This window comes from Penicillium chermesinum (assembly GCF_028974085.1).
Source record: "Penicillium chermesinum strain IBT 19713 chromosome Unknown utg000002l:1.0-5270490.0:1.0-5274688.0, whole genome shotgun sequence".
Classification (NCBI taxonomy): Eukaryota; Fungi; Ascomycota; class Eurotiomycetes; order Eurotiales; family Aspergillaceae; genus Penicillium; species Penicillium chermesinum.
The window spans coordinates 649,112-671,201 of record NW_026695312.1 but is presented as its reverse complement, the minus strand read 5'-3'; the positions used below and the strand labels follow the sequence as shown (position 1 = coordinate 671,201).

The 22,090-nt window shown below is 51.1% G+C and overlaps 10 protein-coding genes across 10 annotated transcripts; 5 read left to right on the top strand and 5 right to left on the bottom strand.

The window, feature by feature from the left end:
* Positions 1-775: 775 nt before the first annotated feature.
* Positions 776-2,861, bottom strand: N7468_001041 (TFIIB-type zinc finger domain-containing protein; the record flags this gene model as incomplete). The annotated part of the gene is made up of 4 exons (XM_058470338.1): positions 776-1,873; positions 2,132-2,358; positions 2,577-2,667; positions 2,757-2,861. The coding sequence occupies 4 exons, from the start codon at positions 2,859-2,861 to the stop codon at positions 776-778; spliced, it is 1,521 nt and encodes a 506-aa protein (XP_058333479.1).
* A 642-nt stretch (positions 2,862-3,503) lies between these two features.
* Positions 3,504-4,282, bottom strand: N7468_001040 (Eukaryotic translation initiation factor eIF-5A; the record flags this gene model as incomplete). The annotated part of the gene is made up of 4 exons (XM_058470337.1): positions 3,504-3,557; positions 3,631-3,759; positions 3,820-4,086; positions 4,271-4,282. 4 exons carry the CDS (start codon positions 4,280-4,282, stop codon positions 3,504-3,506), a joined length of 462 nt encoding a protein of 153 aa, XP_058333478.1.
* Positions 4,283-4,571: 289 nt separating this feature from the next.
* N7468_001039 (putative GARP complex subunit (Sac2)) lies at positions 4,572-6,812 on the top strand (the record flags this gene model as incomplete). Its single annotated transcript, XM_058470336.1, has 3 exons — positions 4,572-5,438; positions 5,490-5,736; positions 5,890-6,812. The coding sequence occupies 3 exons, from the start codon at positions 4,572-4,574 to the stop codon at positions 6,810-6,812; spliced, it is 2,037 nt and encodes a 678-aa protein (XP_058333477.1).
* A 707-nt stretch (positions 6,813-7,519) lies between these two features.
* Positions 7,520-8,155, top strand: N7468_001038 (uncharacterized protein; the record flags this gene model as incomplete). The annotated part of the gene is made up of 1 exon (XM_058470335.1): positions 7,520-8,155. One exon carries the CDS (start codon positions 7,520-7,522, stop codon positions 8,153-8,155), a length of 636 nt encoding a protein of 211 aa, XP_058333476.1.
* Positions 8,156-8,219: 64 nt separating this feature from the next.
* Positions 8,220-8,441, top strand: N7468_001037 (FAD dependent oxidoreductase; the record flags this gene model as incomplete). Its single annotated transcript, XM_058470334.1, has 1 exon — positions 8,220-8,441. The coding sequence occupies one exon, from the start codon at positions 8,220-8,222 to the stop codon at positions 8,439-8,441; it is 222 nt and encodes a 73-aa protein (XP_058333475.1).
* Positions 8,442-8,772: 331 nt separating this feature from the next.
* Positions 8,773-11,686, bottom strand: N7468_001036 (uncharacterized protein; the record flags this gene model as incomplete). The annotated part of the gene is made up of 7 exons (XM_058470333.1): positions 8,773-9,814; positions 9,871-9,995; positions 10,050-10,100; positions 10,151-10,273; positions 10,327-11,416; positions 11,499-11,553; positions 11,611-11,686. The coding sequence occupies 7 exons, from the start codon at positions 11,684-11,686 to the stop codon at positions 8,773-8,775; spliced, it is 2,562 nt and encodes an 853-aa protein (XP_058333474.1).
* A 1,135-nt stretch (positions 11,687-12,821) lies between these two features.
* On the bottom strand, positions 12,822-14,209 carry N7468_001035 (thiolase family protein; the record flags this gene model as incomplete). Its single annotated transcript, XM_058470332.1, has 4 exons — positions 12,822-12,864; positions 12,916-13,317; positions 13,374-14,008; positions 14,072-14,209. The coding sequence occupies 4 exons, from the start codon at positions 14,207-14,209 to the stop codon at positions 12,822-12,824; spliced, it is 1,218 nt and encodes a 405-aa protein (XP_058333473.1).
* Positions 14,210-15,898: 1,689 nt separating this feature from the next.
* N7468_001034 (glycoside hydrolase family 130 protein) lies at positions 15,899-16,872 on the top strand (the record flags this gene model as incomplete). The annotated part of the gene is made up of 3 exons (XM_058470331.1): positions 15,899-16,025; positions 16,072-16,737; positions 16,838-16,872. 3 exons carry the CDS (start codon positions 15,899-15,901, stop codon positions 16,870-16,872), a joined length of 828 nt encoding a protein of 275 aa, XP_058333472.1.
* Positions 16,873-17,113: 241 nt separating this feature from the next.
* Positions 17,114-19,322, bottom strand: N7468_001033 (uncharacterized protein; the record flags this gene model as incomplete). Its single annotated transcript, XM_058470330.1, has 2 exons — positions 17,114-17,929; positions 18,000-19,322. The coding sequence occupies 2 exons, from the start codon at positions 19,320-19,322 to the stop codon at positions 17,114-17,116; spliced, it is 2,139 nt and encodes a 712-aa protein (XP_058333471.1).
* Positions 19,323-20,972: 1,650 nt separating this feature from the next.
* Positions 20,973-22,088, top strand: N7468_001032 (uncharacterized protein; the record flags this gene model as incomplete). Its single annotated transcript, XM_058470329.1, has 1 exon — positions 20,973-22,088. One exon carries the CDS (start codon positions 20,973-20,975, stop codon positions 22,086-22,088), a length of 1,116 nt encoding a protein of 371 aa, XP_058333470.1.
* Between the last annotated feature and the right edge of the window lie 2 nt (positions 22,089-22,090).

Here is a 22,090-nt window from a genome sequence, read left to right as displayed (position 1 = left end):
GAGAGGCGACGGTCAATTTGGTTTCTCGCTTATTCTGGGTGGAACCGGCGAGCCTGAGTGCACTTACCCTAAACCCTAACAAGATCAACACCGTTTTGGGAAGGTCCCCACTTGACACCTTAGGCCTCCAGGTACAAAACCGGTCCATCATAATGATATCAGCACATGCAGCATTGATTCCAAGGGTTTTGCTTGTAGGGCTAGGTCAGGATTTTCACAGATATAGATGAATGTCGTGTAAGTCACGCTGAGGTCAGCTTGTCTTTGTCCTTCCCCTCCAAGCTCATAGCGTCAGAATAAAAAGTCTAGGTATGTCACATGACCATTCTAGGCTTCGTAGCTCAGTTGGTAGAGCGTCAGATTCGTAAGTTGATTCGCCACTGTAGGCCTTGTTCTGCTTGTTCTAACACCCCCTTTCAGCAATTCGGATACATCTGAATGTCGCGTGTTCAAGTCACGTCGAGGTCAATTTTTTTACCCGTCACCCTTTCATTCTAATCTTACAATATTCAGATACTTTGAAATGAGTGCAGGATATCATATCGGCTTAACGGAAAATCTGAGAGACTTCCAAACATACAGAGAAAAATGAATGTCTCGCAGTGGTTTCCTACTTCTATACATGGGCCGCAAGATTATGGGGTCATCATCTGAGCAGAAGAGTCTATTGCCTAAAAGATTCTCTGGGATTCTCCGCTTGGGCGTGTCACCGCAGACTCATTGAGCGAATCTGACTGACGCCAACTCTCATATGTTCGGACCAGAGCACAGCCTGCTAAACATCCAGTTCTAATAGTTGCCCTTGAAGCTCCTCTAGGTTCTCTTCGTTCACATCGTGTTCAACATTTTCCCCTTCATAGCGATCCTCACTGTCGTCTTCGCTGGCAGCATCTTCCAATCCGTCGTTCATCTGACCCGGCCGTCGCCGCCTCTCCTGCCAATGTGCAAGTCTCCATTCAGCAACGGTCACTGCCCGGAAGAGCGTCGAAAAGGATACGCCAGCAAGCCGTGCAGCGAGTTCGTAAAAGGGACGAGCAGTGCTAGGAATCGAAGACTCCCATCGATAACGCCGATACCAGCTCCCAGGCCTAGGACATGTATCATTCGCATCCGGCCTAACTGCTATGGGTGATAGGCCTTCCATGACTGTTTGCAATAATTCATTGAGAGAATCTTCTTCCTTATCAGGAGTACTTTGAGGCTTGAGCGCAGACAAGTTGTCCGAACTGACCTCTGGTCCCGCTCGTGAGATAGGAAATAGCTCCGCAATTGGGTTCGCAGGCCTGGTAGTGTCTCGCCAGCTCTGTTCGTACCAGTCCATGTACTCATCGAGCTGGTTTGCGGTCATATTCAACACGTCCGTGTCGGATACTTTGATCATCATCTCTTTGCCGATGTTTCCATCAGCATGTGGATGAAAGTCAAACTGCCTTTGAGCATGTGCCCAACGTTCCCAGTCCATGGCCTGGGCGCTAGGTTCTTTTGGAGTGGCCGGGTTCCGCAGAATATCATCGAAAGGGAAAAGTAGCTTGGTAGAAATGATAACAAGTACCATTATTTGGACTTCTGGTTGCCGGAGTACTGGCCTCTTCCGATCAAAATTGGCAGCATATTCAAAGTTGAAGCCAAGAAGGCCTCGTAGGGTCTTGGTGACCTCATAAACATCAACTTTGCGAAGATTAGCTTCGATGAAAAGTAGATGAGAGATAGGATCCCAGTAGGATAGATACATACTGGGAATGGCGAGCCTTTTGATGTAGCGATAGGTGATAATTGGGTAATTCAACCGCGGAACTGCGAGTTCGAAGCGCCGACGGTAGTAGAGCACCAGGTCTTCAAACCCACGATGAAGAGTTTCCACGTCAGGTAAACGCTTCAGATGTGGTTAGCCCTTTTGAAATTATCTAATGACAGGTTGATTCGGACAAGCTCACTTGGACATCCAGGAGATTTGTAAACTCTGGGGGGCAGTTTGTCCCTCGTCTCGCGTGGAACAGTTCTTAAGGCTCGAATGTATGGTATCTCTTGCCGCACGATCAATCTATCAACGGTAATTAGCACGAGGAGGGATTCTGACCACCGAGAGTCTCTAGAAAACCAGAACATACCGATAAAAATCATTAACGCAGACCGGAAGTCGCATCAAAATGGCAGCCAGGTAGCAGAGGGCAACAGTATCAAGCATACGAGGCCACTCAAGATACTTGCCGCCCACTTTGACACCTGTTTCATCAGAAGATTCTGCCTGCGAACTGAAAAGCTCAGGACCATCGGTGTCGTTACTCTCATGATCTTCGATTTGATGAATCCTTGATGAGTACATCCGGACTCGAAGAGCCCAGAGATCACGAACAACCCCTTTTGCAACTTGTCAGGCCAGAATTCCCATATATGACAAGCTCTGGAATGATTACCTCTATTTGATCTGGAAAGCCCTGCTCATGAATTAGAGCATGGCACTGTTTCCACAGTATGAACTGGTAGATCTGCAAAAATAGTGCAACTGCTTCTCGACCGCGAACCGCTGCATGAGGGATTAGTATGCAAGCTATACTGCAACAATTGTTCAGCCTTACTCTTGCGGGATCTCTCTTCACTCTCTCTTCTCACGCGGTGCGTCTTGCCCTGTGTGCCGAAGTCATCTCCGTCTTCTTCAACCTGGCGGCCCTGCAAATACATATCAACTATCTGACTCCAGAATGTTCACATCGCTCAGGCGCCTTGCGTTAGACGAGCAGGCGGAAACCAGGCCATACCTCTTGCAAATGGCCCCGTCGACAGAACCATAGGCCATTATCTAAGTAATATTTTCGTTCACGGCATCCTTCCTGGCCGCAGACACCTCGGGTGACATATTCCATGCCGAGGCGGCTGGATCATTCTGGTTGAGAGACTGGTGACCGGAACTTGAAGTGGGAACTTTTTTTTTTCTGCCTCCCCGCGACCGCGTTTTCTCCGCATATGTAGGTTTGGCAAACTTTCGACTTTTAAACACGGACTTCTGGTTTCTGTTCTTTAAACCCTTCGTTTATTTTGTTCCAAGCGCTAGATGCACTACTAGTCTCGAATGGTCCAAGTTCAACGGATAGAACAGAATATCACCTTACGAAGAGTTCGAGGGATTTTGCGCCCTAGATCTAGTACTACCAACATATCTATCTACCAATCTTATCATACGTTCGTCAAAGTTACCAAGGATCAAGTGGTTGTTTAATTGAAATTATTCATTCGTCGCACTATCATAAGACGCCGAGAGAGACTCAAGAGTCGCTATTCGGATAGCAAGCATCATGCCAACCAAAGTACAAGTCTCGTTAGTGAGACTGCATTCCAGGGCTTTTACATGAAGGATGAGATCCACAAGCAAAAGACCAGTCAATTGCCTGATAGACCAGATCCGCCACTGAGCCATCAAAGCGAATTTTTGAGGGGGACAGAAGCCCCTTTTTTTTAAGAAACGTGACGGTTGACATGACAGGTGGAAGATTTCCAGGAGAAAGCGCTTAGATCTTAGGAGCCTCCTTGGCCTCAATGGCGGCCTCCTCACCCATGGCGGTCTGGATGATGACGTCTGTGAATTATTAGAGAAAGTTCCCTAGAACGGGCGTGTACCAGGTGCAACTTACTGACGTCCTTGCCCTCCTCCTTGAACATGCGAACCAAGCGCTCGCCAACTTCACCCTCGGGAACCTTGACGTCGTCCTTGGTGTCACCGTCATCCTTCAGCAGGGAAAGGTAGTGATCGTCGGTGATGTCGAGCTATTAACGAGATTAGAATTCGTCATGTATACCAATAGACTCGTCGAGAAAGAGACTTACAAGCTGGTACTCCTTGCGGGCGACATTGGGGACGTCCATGTTGTGGGTGGAGGGGGACAGATCCTCAAGCTTCTTGCCGGTGAAGATGTCGGTAGCGACAAGGTGGACCTTGGCGTGGCCGTGCTTGCCGGTCTTGGAGGTAGACATGTCAATGATCTTGCAGGGGCGGCCCTTGATGACGACGTGACCGTTCTTACGCAGAGCAGAGCACTGCATAGGGTAGGTGGTCGCCGCACCAGCATCGGCGGTCTCAAAAGTAACGTCGTGCTAACATATTGCATTAGACCATATCAATCATTCATAAAGCGGGTGGCTCCAAGAGGGGTTGATGCGCCCAAGAGGGAAGTGTTGGCTCCAGATGCGGGGCTGTGAGGCCATACACCCTCTCGAGGTCGATTGGAACAAATGAGGGAAGGGAAAAGGGCGGCATGAATAGATGGAGCAAGCTTACCTCTTCAGCCATGGTGAGTGTGGTTAGGGGGTTTAGGGGGGGAAAGGTTCGGAGAGAAAAGCAAGATGGGAAGTGAACAGAAAGAAGAGGAGATTTCTCGCGCAGAAAAAGGACTTTGTGGTGGGGGTCTGGTCGCTACGTCCTAATCGGGTATAGCGTATCGGGGCGTTCTGTTTAGGCCTTGTTGTCTCCGGATCATCTGGATTAGCTTTGGTGCCACTGGACGGTTATACTGGCTCCTTTTGCTCCGCCCAAGAAATTTCGTCCCTGCTAGCCTATGCCCTCGATCTAGGATTCGAAGATGTGGCGCGACCGCATTTCAGGCCAGTCGACTCCCACTGGCGCAAACCGCAATCCCTCCTTACCCCGGCGATCCTCCTCCCAACTCTCTCGGAGCCCTTATGTCGCTCGTCCGGCTCTGACATCGAGAACCTCGTCCACTTCGCTACTTCTGAGCCCCAATGATTCCAGCGCTTCTCTTCCGGGGATTGGGCGCTCGCCCAATGGCCTAGGAAATAGGCAGACAATTGCTCAGCAGCCGCGCCCGGACGAGATCCCGGATCCATTGGAGGTTTTGAACAAGATCATTCGAAAGGAAAAGCAAGAGAAAGGTTCCCCACAAATATTGGCGCAACCTGGACCTCGACCTGAAGAGCTGATCGAAACGATCGATTTTGGCGACCTGAGCTTGGAGGAGTTTGTTGCAAGAAGAGGCCAATCAGCGCGAAAGCCGAGGAGTAATGACATGAATGCGCAAACGGTGCAGCAATTCGAACAAGAAAGGGATAAATTTCAAGGCCTGCACACTTCAATTAGTGGCTGCGACGAGGTGTCGAAGTCCGTTGAGCTGTATTTAAGTGATTTCCAAAGTGAACTGGGAGCGGTGTCCGCGGAGATCGAAACGCTGCAGACCCGATCGACCCAATTGAATGCGATGTTGGAAAATCGGAGAAATGTCGAAAAGCTACTGGGTCCTGCAGTGGAAGAAATCAGCCTTTCGCCCAAGGCTGTGCGCACAATCGCCGACGGTCCTATGGATGAGAACTGGGTGCGCGCTTTGAATGAAATTGATGCTCGGACTACAAGTATCGAGGCCAAAGCTGCTTCCTCAAGCGGACTCAAAGCCGTGGAAGACATGCGACCGCTTCTCATTGACGTGAAAAACAAAGTGAGACAAAGGATCCCAGGACTCCTAAAGACGTACTAATCAAAGATATAGGCTATCGAGCGGATTCGAGACTACTTGGTGGCTCAAATTCGAGCCATGCGATCCCCCAACATCAATTCTCAGATTATCCAGCAGCAAAGACTGGTCAGATTCAAGGATCTTTTTGGATATCTTCACAAAGTGCACCCCAAGCTCGCTGGGGAAATATGTCAGGCGTATATCAACACTATGCGCTGGTACTATACCTCCAATTTTACTCGCTACCTCCAAGCCCTTGATAAGATCAAGGTATATCCAAGTGATAGGAATGAAGTCCTTGGAGGTGATCCTTCAGCACACAGAACAGGTGAGTCGCCTCCTGATCTTTCTTGTGACGTTAATTAACGAAGGATAGGAAATATCCTCCCTGGCGGCCGAGCTGGCTCTGCCGCCCATGATCCATTCTCTTTAGGGAGACGAATAGACATTCTTCGAAATGCTCAGCAACCTGCCATTTCCTCTTACCTCGCAGAGGAGGACCATGGCTTCCATGGTATTGAAGTGCCATTCCGGAACTTCAATATTGCGCTAGTGGATAATGTATCCTCGGAGTACTCGTTCCTGACCGAGTTCTTTGCTCCTTTGACGTACCAGCAAATTTCACGGAAGGCGGCCGAGCTTTTTGACCAGGTGTTTGCCCTAGGCCAAGCACAGACAAAGAAGCTTATCGAAATGACTACCGATTCCCTGGGGGTCCTTATGTGTGTTCGGCTTAACCAACATTCCGCCTTTGAGCTCCAGCGGCGGAAGGTCCCTGTGGCTGATTCATACGTGAATGGAATCAACATGCAGCTCTGGCCGCGCTTCCAGGTTATTATGGATCTTCATGGCGAGTCGCTCAGGCGCGTTGCGTCCAACACAGGCCGCAGCGCAGTCTCGGCCCTCTCGATTGCTGGTGGGGACGACCTGAAAAACTCATCGGCGCCCCACTTCCTCACCCAGCGGTTCGGCCAGCTTCTTCACGGCATTCTCGTTCTCAGCAGTGATGCCGGTGATGACGAGCCCGTGTCAAACAGTTTGGCGCGTCTACGCTCGGAGTTTGATACTCTGTTGACCAAACTCAGTCGGAACGGCACCGATGCTAAACGTCGAGAGCGTTTTCTTTTTAACAATTATTCGTTGATTCTCACCATCATTAGTGTACGTTTCTCTTTGGCGTTTCACTTCTGTACCGCGCTGACCCATTTCCAGGATACCCAAGGCAAGTTAGCGACTGAGCAAAGGCAGGTAAGTTCTACTTCTGGCTATTTCAACCGTGGGCAGTTGCTAAACAATGTCACAGCATCTGGAAGAAATGCTCAAGAACTGCAACAAGCGTTAATGACAGAGTTGTAATTTTTGTTGAGAATAGGCGCAATAGGGGTTTAGAATATCCTGAATATAACAAGCTTAATATGAGAATATCATATCTTTTTCTAGTATACCCTGTTAGAGCTCCTTTTTTTTCTGGGCGGTGGAGCTCGGTGGGTCGGCGATTTCGCCGAGCAGCGGGGCCTCATCTTATCTTTAGCAATTGGTCCCTCGAGACTGCAGTTGTTTCCCCCCAATGTTGGCGCGTGGAATCTTGAGGAGGGGCCCTGCAGTGTACCGGTGCTTCTCAAGCACTCGGGTGGCACCCGCAGACTTCACTCATGCCGTGAGTTTTCTCTTCCTGAACTCCTATAGGGAGCTCGGCGCAAGGCCATCAACATAGCAAAGGCACTGGCACATGAATTTCTCAATTGACTTGGAATAGGTCATTGGCGCAGGGGTCGTTGGACTGGCGATTGCCAGGAAACTCGCAGGCCACGATGGCACCTCGACAATTCTTCTAGAGCGACACGACGCGCCAGGAACTGAGACAAGCAGCCGCAACTCTGAGGTGAGTTCCCTCGAGCATTGCATGCCAACGGTGCAAAGAGCCCGCGGAACAAGCAATCCCTTCAACTGACGACAGGAAAAATACTAACCCAGTCCTCATTTGGAGAGAACAGGTTATCCACGCTGGCCTCTACTACCCCGCCGACTCCCTGAAAACAAACCTCTGCATTCGCGGCCGCAACATGCTCTACGAGCTCTGCGCCAAGCACAACATCCCGCACCGCAACACCAAGAAATGGATCGTCGCCCAAACCCCCGAGCAATGGGAAGCGTGTCTCCGTGTCCACGAGCACGCGCAATCCCTCAGCGACGCGCCCACCCGGATCGTCGGCTCCGACGAAGCAGCCCGCCGCGAACCCCACGTGAAAGCCGATGCGGGCATCGTCGAAAGCGAAACAACCGGAATCGTGGACAGCCATTCCCTGATGACCTACCTGCACGGAGACTTCGAAGACCGCGGCGGCGACTGCGCGTTCAAGACCCGCGTGACGGCCGTCGAGCCCATTGCCGGCGGCGGGTACAAGATCACCGCTGTCTCGGACGAGGACGGGTCCGTGACCTCGTTCACTGCCGACACACTGATAAACAGTGCTGGCCACGGCGCGTGCGAAATCAACAATATGCTTCTCCCCGAAGACCGGCACCGCACGCCTTATTATGCGAAGGGCACGTACTTTTCTTTACGGCTCTTCCCACCCTCGCACGTCGGTCCTGGTATATCCCGCCACGCTGCCGGGCCACGGCGGTCTTGGAACTCATTTGACATTGGATCTGGGCGGGCGCATCCGCTTTGGGCCGGATGTGGAATGGGTGGATGACCCGAATGACCTGAAGCCTAGCCCGGCTCGGCTGAAGCAGGCTATCCCGGAGATCTTGTCGTATATGCCTGCGGTAGACCCCTCCCTCATTGAGCTTGATTACTGTGGTATCCGGCCCAAGCTTGGGCGTGGTGGTGCTGTCAATGTTGGGAAGGGGTTCCAGGATTTCATTATCCAGGAGGAGGAAGGTTTCCCTGGGTTCGTGAACCTGTTGGGAATTGAGAGTCCGGGGTTGACCAGCAGTTTGGCTATAGGGGATATGGTTGACGGGATCCTTTATAAGTAGGGATATATACTGTATTATGAGATAGAAGAAATGTATATACTTGCATTTACATGGGTTCTTTGCTGGTGAGCTTTGCATTTGCCAGTCATCATCTTGCTTGCTCGCATGACTCTCTAGGTGGATATGCGTTAGCAAAGAGGAACCAGTACAACGTATACTGCTTCATGATTGATTGGTGGATGTTCTATTTCATAATGATGTGCTTCGAGGATTTTGATCGTCTTGGATATCTCAGCCACTTTGGAACCGCGATGTGCTTATGATACAGAAGGTGAAAGGAAGCCCGTAGTTCCGACCTGACTCGCTTGGACAGTTTGAAAAGGCAAGGACATCAATCAACGTCCAGCAAGACATCGCTCATGATATGAAGGACATAGGAGAACTTCTTAGAGCTCCATTTCCCGGAGTCCTTCAGGAGGTTTGCGAAATCGAGCAGAATCTTCCGGGAAGATTGATAGCCCTCTTGGAATGGCATGCCGTTGTAGTATATTATCGCGCCATTTCGAATGAAGTTGACTGCCGCATCATCTGTTGGGGAGAATGACTGGCTCCCTCTGGGCTCCATGAAGCTAGTGAATCCCTCGGTGCCAACCAGCCGCCAGTCTACATCATCCATCAGCTCAATAGTACCCACGCTTGATGGCGTGTTGCCAGAATTTGGAACCATGAAGGTATAGAGCCCTAGTACCAGGGCGGAGGCGAAAAGTGCGAAGAGCGAGTGGAAGCTCGGGTGATCAGCGGCCTTACGGTTGACCATTGCCTTCCAAATATGGGAAGCATGGATGCAGGCCCTCCGGGCTGCCGGTGTTTGTGACCACTCAGCTATATCATCAAGAGCCTTACGGGCGGGAATCGGACCGGACCGACCAGCAGCTAAGTCGAATATCTGGATATCAGCCGTGAGCATCATGCACATATAATGCCACGTGATAAGAGCGTTGGGGTTGAGCTGGGATAGGGTGTCTCCATAATCGGTGATGATCTGGCGTTGGAGATCTGGGAGGCACCGGGCTCGGCCATCCATGGCGAACGTGTGACAGGGTGCGAATGGATAACTGGAACGGTTGGACAAGAGACGGTGATAGGCCTCTGATTGGCGCAAATGCACCATGGCAAGGATGGCTTGGATATTCAAATCATCCATTGGGCCGTCTTGCGCTGGAATATGGATGTTCTCGGACGGTGCAAGCACTGTCGACATCAAGATCCTCTTGCCACTCCGGATAAGCTGTGTCCATCGCATAGAAGAGTGTGCCCGGAAGAGAGCTTCGTTGCAGGGCATTATTATCTGTATCGAATCTGGTAGGATGATTGGGCTTGTCGACAGCAACGACGAGTACCAGGAGTCCACGAGGAGAAGTCCAATTATCACACTAAAGATTGGATTTGTTAGAGCGCTTGTGAAACACACAGAAGTGCCGTTGCATACCGTTTCGTTGATTCGACTTTGCTCCAAGCCTTCCATCGCATTTCGATATCAGGCACAGCCTCGAAGAGGCTCATGTCCAGGATTTGACCTTCCGTAGCCGAGAAAAGGCCATGCCTTTGAGCAACCTGGTGAAGGACTGTTAGCTATACATGTGAACGAGGGACGTGGATTTTACATACCGACATCAGATTTACGTACAACATTTGAACATTCTCCAAATGGCCCTTATCCTACAACAAGTCAGCAAACTAGGTCATTTGGAGAGCGATCAGATACGTACCCCTGTCAATACAGCAAGGTTGAGAAAGAGAAATGCTGTAGCTAAAGTCGACACTGTATCGGCTGGGTTCGATGTTCCCATGGTGCATCTCGTCAAGTCCACGGTCACTTTCTCGAGCATATGCTAGGAGCGCAGGTCAGATCTACACTTTTTTAGTACGATCTCGAAACACCAACCTTGAAATTATTTTGCACAAAAGAAGCTGTGCCTTTGGTCCCCATCATCATCATCCCGATAAGGCACATCGTGTAGAGGAGTGGTAAACGAGACTTTTTGGCCACAAACGTCGGCAGGTGAACAAAGGGCACCAAGGGGTGAAATGTCCTAAAATAAAGATCAAGGGCCATATCCAAGACCTCCGCCGGCGGGAAATTTGGGTATGGAATGTTCGAAGTGCCAGAAAGTGGCGGAGAAGTAGAGCCGTGGCTTGGGGAATGTAGTTGGGGATAGTGTGAGAGTGGCTGAGCGAATGCGTGCTGGAGGCGGCGCCTGCAATCATCGTCGATACCCCGCCTAGATCCTTGAGGCATCATATCATCACCTGGAAGTTGAAAAGGGCCTACCGAGAAAATATTATCCACGTTTGTGTACACAATATCTCTCCATAAACTGTTCATCAAACGTCCTGTGTAGTTTAATGGCGTGAACCAACATCGTTGTACTTTCGAGAAACGCTCATTAGGAATATGCTCGCTGCTTTTCCCGCTATCGACAGAATGCCGAGTCTGTTGGCCTGGTGTCATCGCTGCATTGTCACAAAGCATGGGGAAAGGGACATCGCGCATCAAGTCCGAGGATCCCTGGTTAGAGCTCGACTCGGTACGCGGCTCGAGCCACATGTGGAGCATATCATTTGGCACACCTTCAAACCCGAGGCTATTCCGCTGAGCAGAATTTGGATCTGCTGGTGTCATTTCGCCCCATCCAAAGTATGGATGTTGATCGTCAAGGAGCATGGGGTGGATCTCGGGCTCATTTCGGCCGTGGTGCGCCGAGATATCTGCAAGAAAGTCTAACGAATTGGATGAAACTCCTGCGCCTGATAGACCCAGGTCGCGTGGAGTTGTTACATTGGGCAATGGATGGACCTCTGTGGTAGCAGTATGGACAAGCCGGGAGCCATTCTCTGCGCTCGGCGCCGGGAGGAGGGGCGACCCGGAGATAGACTGCCGTTTGGCTGTATTGAATAATGGAGAAGGCTTGATCTTCCCTCCCAAGTTTTCAGGGCCTTGGGTATGACCTTTTGCGTGCCGACTCAAGACATCACTACAGGCCGGTTAGATTCATGACGTAAATAGTCACTTGGAAACGACCAAGGATATAGTATCCTGAAGACGAGTAATCTTACCTTCGCGAAAATCGCTTATGGCAAACATTGCACTCATAGGGGCGCTCTTTGGTGTCTAGAACCAGTCAGGAACTGCTCTAGAAAAAGAAATGCGGGGAACGGAGATACTGACGTGACCGCTCATGGCGCTTGAAATGCTCCGTCTTCTTGAACCGGCGGTCACAGATAGTACATTTTCGCAGAACCATGGCGTTGCTCATCGGCACCACATTACAGAGCACAGATCATGATGAGCTGGAGATCCTGGAGAGCAGAAGCTCAAGAGGTCGGAGGTTGAAGAAATCGGAGCGGGAGGGGAAATAGTTAGTCAGCTCTTACAAGTCGCCCAAGACCTTTCAAAGGTCAGTTTCATCCAGTGTCTCCCGCTCGCTGGAAATGGATTAATGCCTGCTCGGTAATGTCTGGGGAGTTTAATTGATCGGCCTAGCTCGTTGCCCCTTCTGCCGAGGATGACCCGCGGGGGGAATCCAGTCACGAATCAGGGAGGGGGCTAAGCCCAGCGTGTTGCATGGACCTCTTCAGCCCCCAACTCCCCCGTGGGGAGATTCCCCGGAACCCTAAGAAAGCGTTATAGGTAAAACGCCGCTTCCATAACAAGCACAGAAAGATAGGAGTTGGTGATTACTATTCAAGTCTAGTAACTTCAAGATACTGACATGGAGGATGACTCATTGAAACTGGATCGCCCTTTTCGCACGATACTATGGCGATGCTGCCTTAAAGTGATACAAGACATTTTATTGGATAAAGAATCATAGCCACTCGGCAGTTGTAAATCCTTTCGCATCCCGGCGCCTTGACGTCAACACATTCGATCATATCGGTAAAGCTAAGACATCAAACAAAGATTATCTCTCCCCTTGCTGTTTCCTAGGGCCGTGGCTTTTCTCGTTTTCAAAGTGGTCAATTTGAAATTGTAGGTTATCGTGGTGATTGCCGCAGCGCTCTTAAATGTTGAGGAGTACGAAGAAGCGCTGGGTAGAAGAGGATCATTCAGAGCTACTACTAGTACTGGTACGGATTCGAGGCAGAGATTCCCTGCTAGCACAGCAATTAAGACTACACTGTGTCTGCTAAATTAGTATTATGGTCCGTTCACTATTAGTACTACGAGTAGCTGATTTGTGGGCACACTGGCTACCTCGAGGTGTACTGGTCCTAGTGCCATGTACTTGATAGTATGATTGGGATGTAGCTGGGCTTAAGTAGATGTCCGGCCTCGGGCTGATCATGTTATGCTGAAAGCTGAGTATTTAGATAATTGATTCCAGGGTCAAAAGGGTCTCACATGCCCAAATGGCCAAGCTGACCTGGAACCCGTCATCATCCCTCCCTAATGAACAGGGATGCTACCCCCATTCCCGTACTGCTGGGTGTTAGCGGGGTCTACCAAGTCGCAATAATTTGTGACACGTACCTGGCACACATGCTAACGATACCCAGCTCCTTGTCCTGTCGCTGTAGTTCAGCCAGCAACGTTGCGGTTTGTCTAGCCCCCGTGGCACCTATTGGATGGCCTAGAGCGATAGCACCGCCATTGGGATTTACTTTGGCCATGTCGAGGCCGAGCTCCCGAATGCAGTGAATTGACTGACTAGCAAAAGCCTCGTTCATTTCAAAAATATCCACATCGCTTTTCTCAATATCAAGATACTTGAGCAGATCTTGAATAGCAAATATTGGACCGATACCCATTTCGTCGGGCGCGCAGCCAGCGACTTTGGTACCGGCAAATCTGGCGATCGGTTTCAGACCTTGAGCCTCAGCCCAAGATCTGCGGGCGAGAATAGTACTTGACGCACCATCGGAAATCTGCGACCTGCAGTCCAGGTATCAGTACCGACATTTTTGAAAAAGCAATCTAAAATGACTCACGAGTTCCCCGCGGTACTGGACCCTCCATCGAGAACCGGCTTGAGAGTTCCCAGTTTATTCACGGTTACATTCTGACGAATGCCTTCATCACGGTCGACAACTTGAACTGACTCTTCGTCAATCCCTGTGCTGATGACCCGTGTCGTCACAGGTGCGATCTCTGCAGTAAATCGACCGGACCTTTGCGCGTCGGTTGCACGGCGTTGGCTTTCTGCCGCGAACTCATCCTGCTCTCGTCGCCCAATCCCGTATCGTGAGGCGACATTTTCCGAGGTCTTGAGCATAGGAAGAAGACAATCCCGCGCATCCTTGTTGGGCGATTCTGTCAGCGCAGGAGATACGTCCACTGGAATGCCTCTAGTCCCGTAATTGCGAGACATGCTCTCCGCCCCTCCACCGAGCCCAACATCAATTTGACCGGCAAGTATTGCATGCGCAACGTGCGTAATTGCTTGGAGACTACTCGAGCACTGTCTGTTGACGGTGTGGAAAGTTGTTGTGTTTGGAAAACCTGCGGCATTAAGTGCCATGCGACCGGTTTTTGCGAACCCCAGTTCGGCGAGGACATTTCCAATCAGGACATCGTCGACTTGCCCTGCTTCGATATTGGCGCGCTGGACAGCAGCTTGCATGACCTATCGATACCTGATTAACAACTGCACATGATTCATTGCCAGGACAGAGTTATAGAAACCCACTGGCATCAGAATGTCCTCGGGATAGGCATCTTTAAATCCGCCCTTGAACGCCCGGGTAATGGGACTTCGCACTGCAGAGAGAACGACCACATCGTTGGGGCTCTTCGACAAGATCCCACCCGCTGTCCGTTTCAGCATCGTCCCTCGGGGTGTTCATGTGTTTTCTGCTACGTCGTTGGCATGAAGAACGATGCAGTTTCCATCGAATGGTGCGGGGAAGAATTCAGCATATGCGGGGCGCCGCCACATCTGTCGATCCTGATCAAATCTGTCTTCAGGGGGATGCCGAGCGTGCATGTGACGTCGTTTGGCGACGTGACGAACTCTATCAGCGATAAGGCTATACCTGAGGTACCGGGGGTATATTGTCCGTGGGACCGCCTGAATGATACGTTGTATTCCAGAACGCAGTTACTCTCTGGTTGAATCGTGGATGTCTGGTCCGGAGTGACGATATCTTGGGCAAAGAAACGAGTACGCGAAATGCATAACCGACCTCCTTTCATAGGTCGCTATCAGTGTTCCAAGGCACTAGGCATGGATTGAACCACGAATTATAACACTGCTCAGCAATTTTGAGATGCGGGATACATTGGTTGACCGTACATGACCGGTCATATATAGGAGAATCTGCCCCACTGACTTGGACCGTGACTCCATGATTTTGCTGCTGGCAGTATTTCAAGGTGAGTCTTCTCATACGGGCCCCAGTTGAGCGGTGCGTGTCAGTAATGAATTCTAACAAAGAGTTCGATGGAAGCAGCGCAGGGTGGCAGTGACAGAACATAAAGTTGAGTCTATACCTGAAAAATCTAGCATTTCCCTTCATATTGCCAAAATGTGAGACAGTCTGTCATCTAGAGCATTGTGGCCTAGGGGAAAGGCGCCGGGCTCATAACCCGGAGATCCCTGGATCGAAACCAGGCAATGCTAAATTGTTTTCTTTTTTTCTTTTTTTCTTTTGATTTCCGTTCTCATTGTGTGCTCATTTTGATTTTTGTCACAAAGTGGATCCAGTAAGATGAGTCACTGGCCCGAAACGGTTTAGCCTCACAACTTGACCATCGGGTCGTCATCCACAGTGGTTATGTGCGGAAGCAAATAACTAACTAGTTAGTTAATCGAAGGCTTCCACGTAAGCAAGAGCTATCAATCCATGGATAGAATGCTTTTAATATGCAGGCGGGTTCTAAGGCAACGTTCTGAATCGGATATAGCTGCTGGGATGACCAAATTCACATGCGAAATGATGTTATATCTTCTGCGAAGACAAGGTTACTAGAGAAGAGTTTTAGCTCGTCCCTTTGCTTTTTCAATATCCACGCTAGTCGATTCGCGCAACACCCTGGACGACATAAAGTTCAGGGCCTACAGTAGATGCAGGAGACTTGTCGGCTGTCGGCGACAACCCTAGAGCTGGCGAGATTCGAATGCGATTTGCCAAGCCGAAACGGTTCCTGTTTACACAGTCGATTTGTGCGCGTGCAGCCAGGAGGACCCTGCAGACTCGGCTATCTCAGGATTCATTTCATGTGTCGTTCAAAGGGTCAATACAAAGAGGTACCGTATGATCGTCTTCCTAGAACAAACACGGATATTTCCAAGCTTGAAACTCCGTCCCACGTACAGACGGTTATGGCCAATTACCATTCCTATACTGTGTATGCTCCGGTCTCCATGAATCCTCTATACGGACTTCAACTACATAGATCATCAAGTATCGAGGCAGGATTCGCCATTGGGAGCTAGAAGCTATTTAAATGAAGAATATCATGAACTGTGCCAACAGCCACGCCGCAGCTTTGCTATGCTACGAGTAGAGCGAAAATGATCTCATCTATTGTTCCACTGCCTCTTCTCGCAACCGTTACTACAGCTAGTAATCCTTCCAAATTGTCCTCTCGAAGCTCTTCCAAAGTCCCTCCCATCACCCCAGAATCAACGGAGAACGAGCGTAACTGCACCGTATTTCCCAATCCTCGGATTCGAACAATATGAAGGAAATCCAATCCTATCCCCCAATCCCACCCGCACCTGGGAATCCGCCTACCTCTACAACCCCACAGCCATCGTAATAGACGACCTGATCTGGATGCTCTCGCGCCCAAAACAGCTCCAAAACCTCCTCCATCGGCCTCACCTGGTCCCACAACGGCCTCAACTTCACCCGCTACGAGCAGCCCGTGCTCTCCCCACAGAACCCTACGAAACCCCCGGCGGCTGCGACGACCCGCGCGTCGTCCACGTAAACGGCACCTTCTACATGACTTATACGGGTTACACCAACACCACTGCCCGCCTTTGCCTGGCCACCTCCCCGGACCTCGTGCACTGGACGAAACACGGCCCCATCCTCCCTGCCGTGCAGGACGTGCTCTACCAATGGCGAGACCCGCTCAACGCGTACGTCCCTCTGCAGGGCTGGACGAGCAAGTCCGGCGCCATCCTCAACGAGCCCCAGCCCGACGGAACTTACCGCATGATCTACGGCGAGTCCTTCCTATACCAGGCGAACTCCACCGACTTGCTCTCCTGGAACTATCCCCAGGGTGGGCTGCCGAACGCCGGTAAATTGAATCCCTGGGAGCCGGGCCCGCCTGCGATCAGGACCAGGGATGGAAGGTGGATTTTGTTCTATAATGGGGGTGGTGACGGGGCCTGGGGGGGTATACGCCGAAGCAGTATAGCACAGGCCAGATGCTGCTGGACCCTGCGCGTTTCCCGCATGGTCCGCCGGTTGCGCGGGTCGAGACTCCGCTGTTGCAGCCGACGAGTGTGGAGGAGGTGGAGGGGCAGGTTGATAATGTGGTTTCTACGGAGGGTTTGGTGCAGTTGCGGGGAAGTGTTCTATGTATTTTGGGCAGGGGATGCGTTTTTAGGGGTGGCGACTGCGCCTGTTCAGCCCTAGGTGTTTCAGCTTGTAAGTATACAGCGCTTTATCAGCAATCGGGATTGGATTTTTTTTTTTTCTTCGGCTTCTTTTTTTCGGAGCATGAATCATAAGATAATTAATGACATATGCACATCCAAGTCTAATTGGTATCAGTATGGCTGGTATGAGTGAAGAAATACAGGGTCATCAATGTACGAAGCGCCCGCCTGGTCCAGCTGGGCGAAAAAGGTGTTCCCATCGGCGTGATCCCACTCGGCAGGGCCATTGAGGAACCCCATAATGGCATCCCACGACATCTGTCCCTCGGCGTTTATGTGGTATTGAGACTGCGAGCTCGTGCTCTCTATGACCGCCACGAAAAGCTTCTCTAGGAAGTTCTTTGTCCGGGAACCCACAGGGCTAAATTGTGACATTTCATCGCAGACCGCAATTCCGAGCTGAACCTGGTGGTACCAGCTTTGGTAGCCAGGGCTTTCTGTGGGCTCGACCGCCAAAGCCATCAGAGGGATCAGACATGCCTGAAACAGAAACCAGAGAGAGTTCCAGCAACAGATCTTTGTGGGGCGCCATTCTGTCTGGATACTGACGATTGACTCGGCTGCGATCTCTCGGCATTTTGAGACAAGGAGTTTTTCGAGTGCAGTTAAACTGTCGAATGGCACCTTCCGAATAACAGTATCGAGCAGGACGGGGCGGTAGAGGAGAAACCGGATGTTTTGGTACCTCCATTTGAGAACGAGGCGTGCGTCTTGGAGGTCCGCCGCGTTTGGATCAGGCATGCGAAGGAAAGATGGGAGGGCTTTGAACCAGGAAATGAGTAGGTTATCGAAATAGCATATTTCATCATAATCCAGAACGGAGTGCACGAGGAACCGGTCGTGAATGTGATTGATGATCTTGCATAGATCGATGTTGTGAATCAGAGGGGAGAGGACGGTTGGCTCCGTGGGAAGAAGCTCGCCGCGCTAGGCTCTCCCATATCAGCATCCAAACCCTACAATCGGGGCACCAGGGGTGAACAAGGTGAAGACTTACATGGTCATCAAGGACGTTCCGCGGTGGGTCGATTACGCTGCCAATTGCGGCCGATGGCCGCCCTAGGGTAACAGAGCCCCAGGTATCAAGCACATAGATTGTCCACCAGTTCCGCCTGTTGACTTCGTCCTGGAGGCCGCTGGGCCCGGTCGAGTCCTGTTCGTGTCGAAGATGTAGTCCAAGACCGCCTGCGATTCGGTAGCATGCACCTATGATGGCCGATGCCATGTTTGGACGATTGCGATAGTGGAGATATTGTCCACCCATGAGAACAAGGGCTTGTAAAGTTTCCAGCCGCCCGTTTCCAAAACTCTCAAGCGACAAGTTCTGTTGGGCTCTGTGGTAGTATTCACAATCTTGTGTCGAGTCTCCAGGACAGGACGCCACGCTACCCAACGCGAGAACCATGTTTAACAAGGCTAGCCATGATCGATCATCTTCATCACGGCTTGTTAAATACTTGTTCCGAAAGCTGGGTTCATGGATAATTGGCGCAAATACATGAATTTCGGCGAAGTATGCATCGATCAGGCGTTGCTCCTCTCTGTATGACGATATTCGACTGTATGGTGAGGTCGCCATGATCGGAACTGGTTTTTCCAGCGCACTTCTCGAGAAGTCGGGCTTTTCGTCGATTTGTATTGGAATGTTGCTCGCTAATGCCCGCACTGCAGCAGCAACGGAAGATATCCCCACGAAGGAAGACTTTCGGTCTTGAGATAGTGCAAGGGCATTTACATCGTCCTCGCCACACGGTCGAGACCAGGGGCAAGTTTCATCCCACTCGAATACATTGGCAGAGTCGCGACATTGCAGCTTCTGCAGTCGGCTGTTTGTCTCCACGTCTGGTAATGACCTGGGACCAAGTATTATATCGGGCGAAGCAACTGACGAGCTTCCATTACTAGTGACCGGCGAAAAGTCGCATTCTGCCTTGGCGCGCTCCAACAGCGCTTCCCTCGACAGGCCCTTCAAGGACTGAATTGGGGTGATGGGGAACAGTAAGTCCACCACGGCTTTGTAATCATCTTTGGGCGCATTGTTCAGGTGGCTATTAAGCAGCTTTTGGCTTCTGTTCGAGGTCAATTCTATCCCAGAATCCGTGGGGCAATGATTGGGCGCCTTACTTTCTGCCTCTCCGTCGATATTCCGGAAGACGCACTCTACCTTGCAGGCCAGACATCCCGTACAAGGCTGCGTACCAACACATTTGGTCTTTCTTCGACGACACTCAACGCAGGCTTTAGAAACAATCGAGCGCCGGCGCTGTGACGGATCCCTGGACGAGTCGCTGGGCTTGATACCGACAAAAGTGTTAAACATCGTCCCTCGGCGCACACGACAAAGCTGCAGCACTGCCGGGCTATATGCAACGGGCCGGCACCTATTCTCTCTGGACAAAATAAGACAATCCGGGGCCCCGCATCACAGATTGGCGGGGGATCGAATCAAACGCCTCACCAACCTGCAGCAACGCACAATGTCAAGGTGGCGCACTGACGGACTTCTTAAGGTTCATTGGTTCAGGCCACAACGGTTGGTTCTTGGCCAACGATGCCCTGATCCGTAGGACCGCGTCCGGTAAGACGTGCAGATTGTAGTTAGCGCATAAGACACACTGGGGCCCCTCCGCGATGCAACCTTTGAGGGTCTCAATAGAACAAGCAGGTTTTTAAGTTCGGAAGTACGGCTTACAAAAGGTACAGGGCAGCTCGAAGCACGCTTTCCCACTACCATTTGGCTCCTACTAATACTTTGGCTCCAAGCCCCCACAGGATGACAACTCTATCGGGTCCTTCGGCAGGAAACGAAGGATCGCGAACAGTCGATTGGAAGACTGTGATCTCTGCCCAAAATCCTGGCTGTTGATCCAGGGGCGGTGATGCTATTTGCAGCACATCTGCGGCATTAATCCCACAGGAGTGTTGTTTAGTGGGCGCGATCGGCAGTACGCTTGGACATCCATTCCCCGCTAACATTTTAGATTAATCGGCGGATTTTGCGGCGATATCGGGACCTGGTTTCCTAAAGAATGATCGTCTCCGAGAGGGGTTCGACTTATAGTAGACGCCATATTCGGAGCTAGCCGAATACGACGCATCGGTGAGAAGGAAGCCTTGGAAGCGAAATGCTGAAGATCCCGGGGTTGTACGACGTTGTGCATCGACCTTGTGTCTATGGATCCCGGGGGCGTTGCTAGAGATCTAAGTTCGTTCCATTCAGGCAGGAAATTAACCTGAGGAAAGCCACTAAGCCATTCCTGCGCCCCTACGTGAAGGATGGCCCCAGTACACTAATGTGTGCCTCCTTTTTGGGGTCTTTTAGGGCTTCTGCTGAAGCGTCAAACACGTGAAGATTGAGCCGGTCGGTAACCCGGCATCCGAAATGCTCGATTCTTCGTTTCAGTTCTACTGGTTCGTCTCAGGAGGTTCATCATCTCCAAGGCAGATGCCGTAACTCGAGTTTAGCGCTGACTCAGATCGACCGTGGAAGCGCTGAAGCCCTAGAGCCCGGAGCCCGGAGCCCGGAGCCCTGGAGCAACAGTTTCATAATCTAATATATTCAACCTCAATGCCGAATGTGAAGATATAGACAGCGCCAATGCCCTAACACTCCTCGATTCCGTAACTTGACACGCGGACGGGCAAAGGCTTGCGCCTTAACACCCTTTCATTTAATCAAGAGGGCCCACTCATCAAATTGAACGCGCAAAGGGGCGGAATTGCTTTCGGCCAATAGAAATAAAAACTACTTCAAAGTAGCGCCCTGATCGACACCCCCTTGGACGTCTCTGGCATGGATCACAGGCTGGGACAATTGTCACGCATCTGTATGTTACCCAAAACAGATGCTCCATAGATGGTATAGGGAACATTGACAGGGGTAGACAACCGAACTGTAGCACACCACCTGTGGACGGTCAATGTACACTGAATAATCATTTCGACGGCAAGTCTGACTCTCTATAATATTATGCATAGGTCTCTACTCGCAGCCATTGCAGCTCATGGGGCCGTCACAACCGGGGCGGCAGCTACGTTGAAAAAGCGCGATGCCAGCAACCCAACCGTGAAGGGAACTCCCCACGTAATTGGTAATGTAGCTGACCCTACCCTCAACCGCGACTCCTGCGGCTCCTCACCCTTTGGCGGAAAAGCTCTCTGGGTGTGTAGAGACACGCAGCCATACGATTCGAATGGCATCCCTACTCTGCCGCTATGGACCAGCTCTGCATCATGGACCGGCGGCGGCTTGACCATGTATGGCGGCGACAAGAGCCAGGACTCCTTCTACCCACTTGTTCCTGGCAACTGTGATGACAACCAGGCTGGTACATGCTCGGATGGAACGCGTTACGTCCGTTGGGCAAATGTTCCTCCGCTAGTGACCAGTACCGACTCCAGCGGGAACACAGTCGGATACACGTGGATTAGCAACTATCACATCTCCGGCTTGGCGAATGAGGTCGCAGACCCGTCTGTTACTCTATACAAAGTGTCATACACGGCTGGCTCTGATGGTCTGCCAAGTGCAGAGATCATTGACGCCGGCTTCTGGGCGGAGAACACCATTCCCTACGGCAACTACGGGGGTGTTGTGCAAGATGGCACAGCGTATCTCTGGGGACAAGGTTCCAACGGAAAGGTTGCTCTCGCCAAGGTCCCTGTGACCGGCGTCGAAGACATTTCCCAGTACCAGTACTACGTCAATGGAGCGTGGACCAACGCCCAGCCTGCGCTGGGCGACGACTCCGCCACGATCGACAATGTTAGTGCCGGTGGGCAAGGAACTTACTACTACTCCCAGCCCTGGTCGTCGTATGTTTGGATCGGCCAGGCGTCGGAATCTGTGTCAGCGGAATTCTACATCACTACTGCTCCCAACCCCGAGGGCCCTTGGATCCAGCCAATCAAGTTTTACTCTGGTGTGAATGGCAACTATTCACTAGGCGCGTATTCCTTGCAGGCAAACCCGGCACTTTCTGCATCGAGTGACAATTCAATCTATTTGACTTATACCAAGACGGATTCTGTTGGGGACAATGTCCAGCTGTATACTACTCCTTTGATCCTGGTGGAGTGGGAATAAGC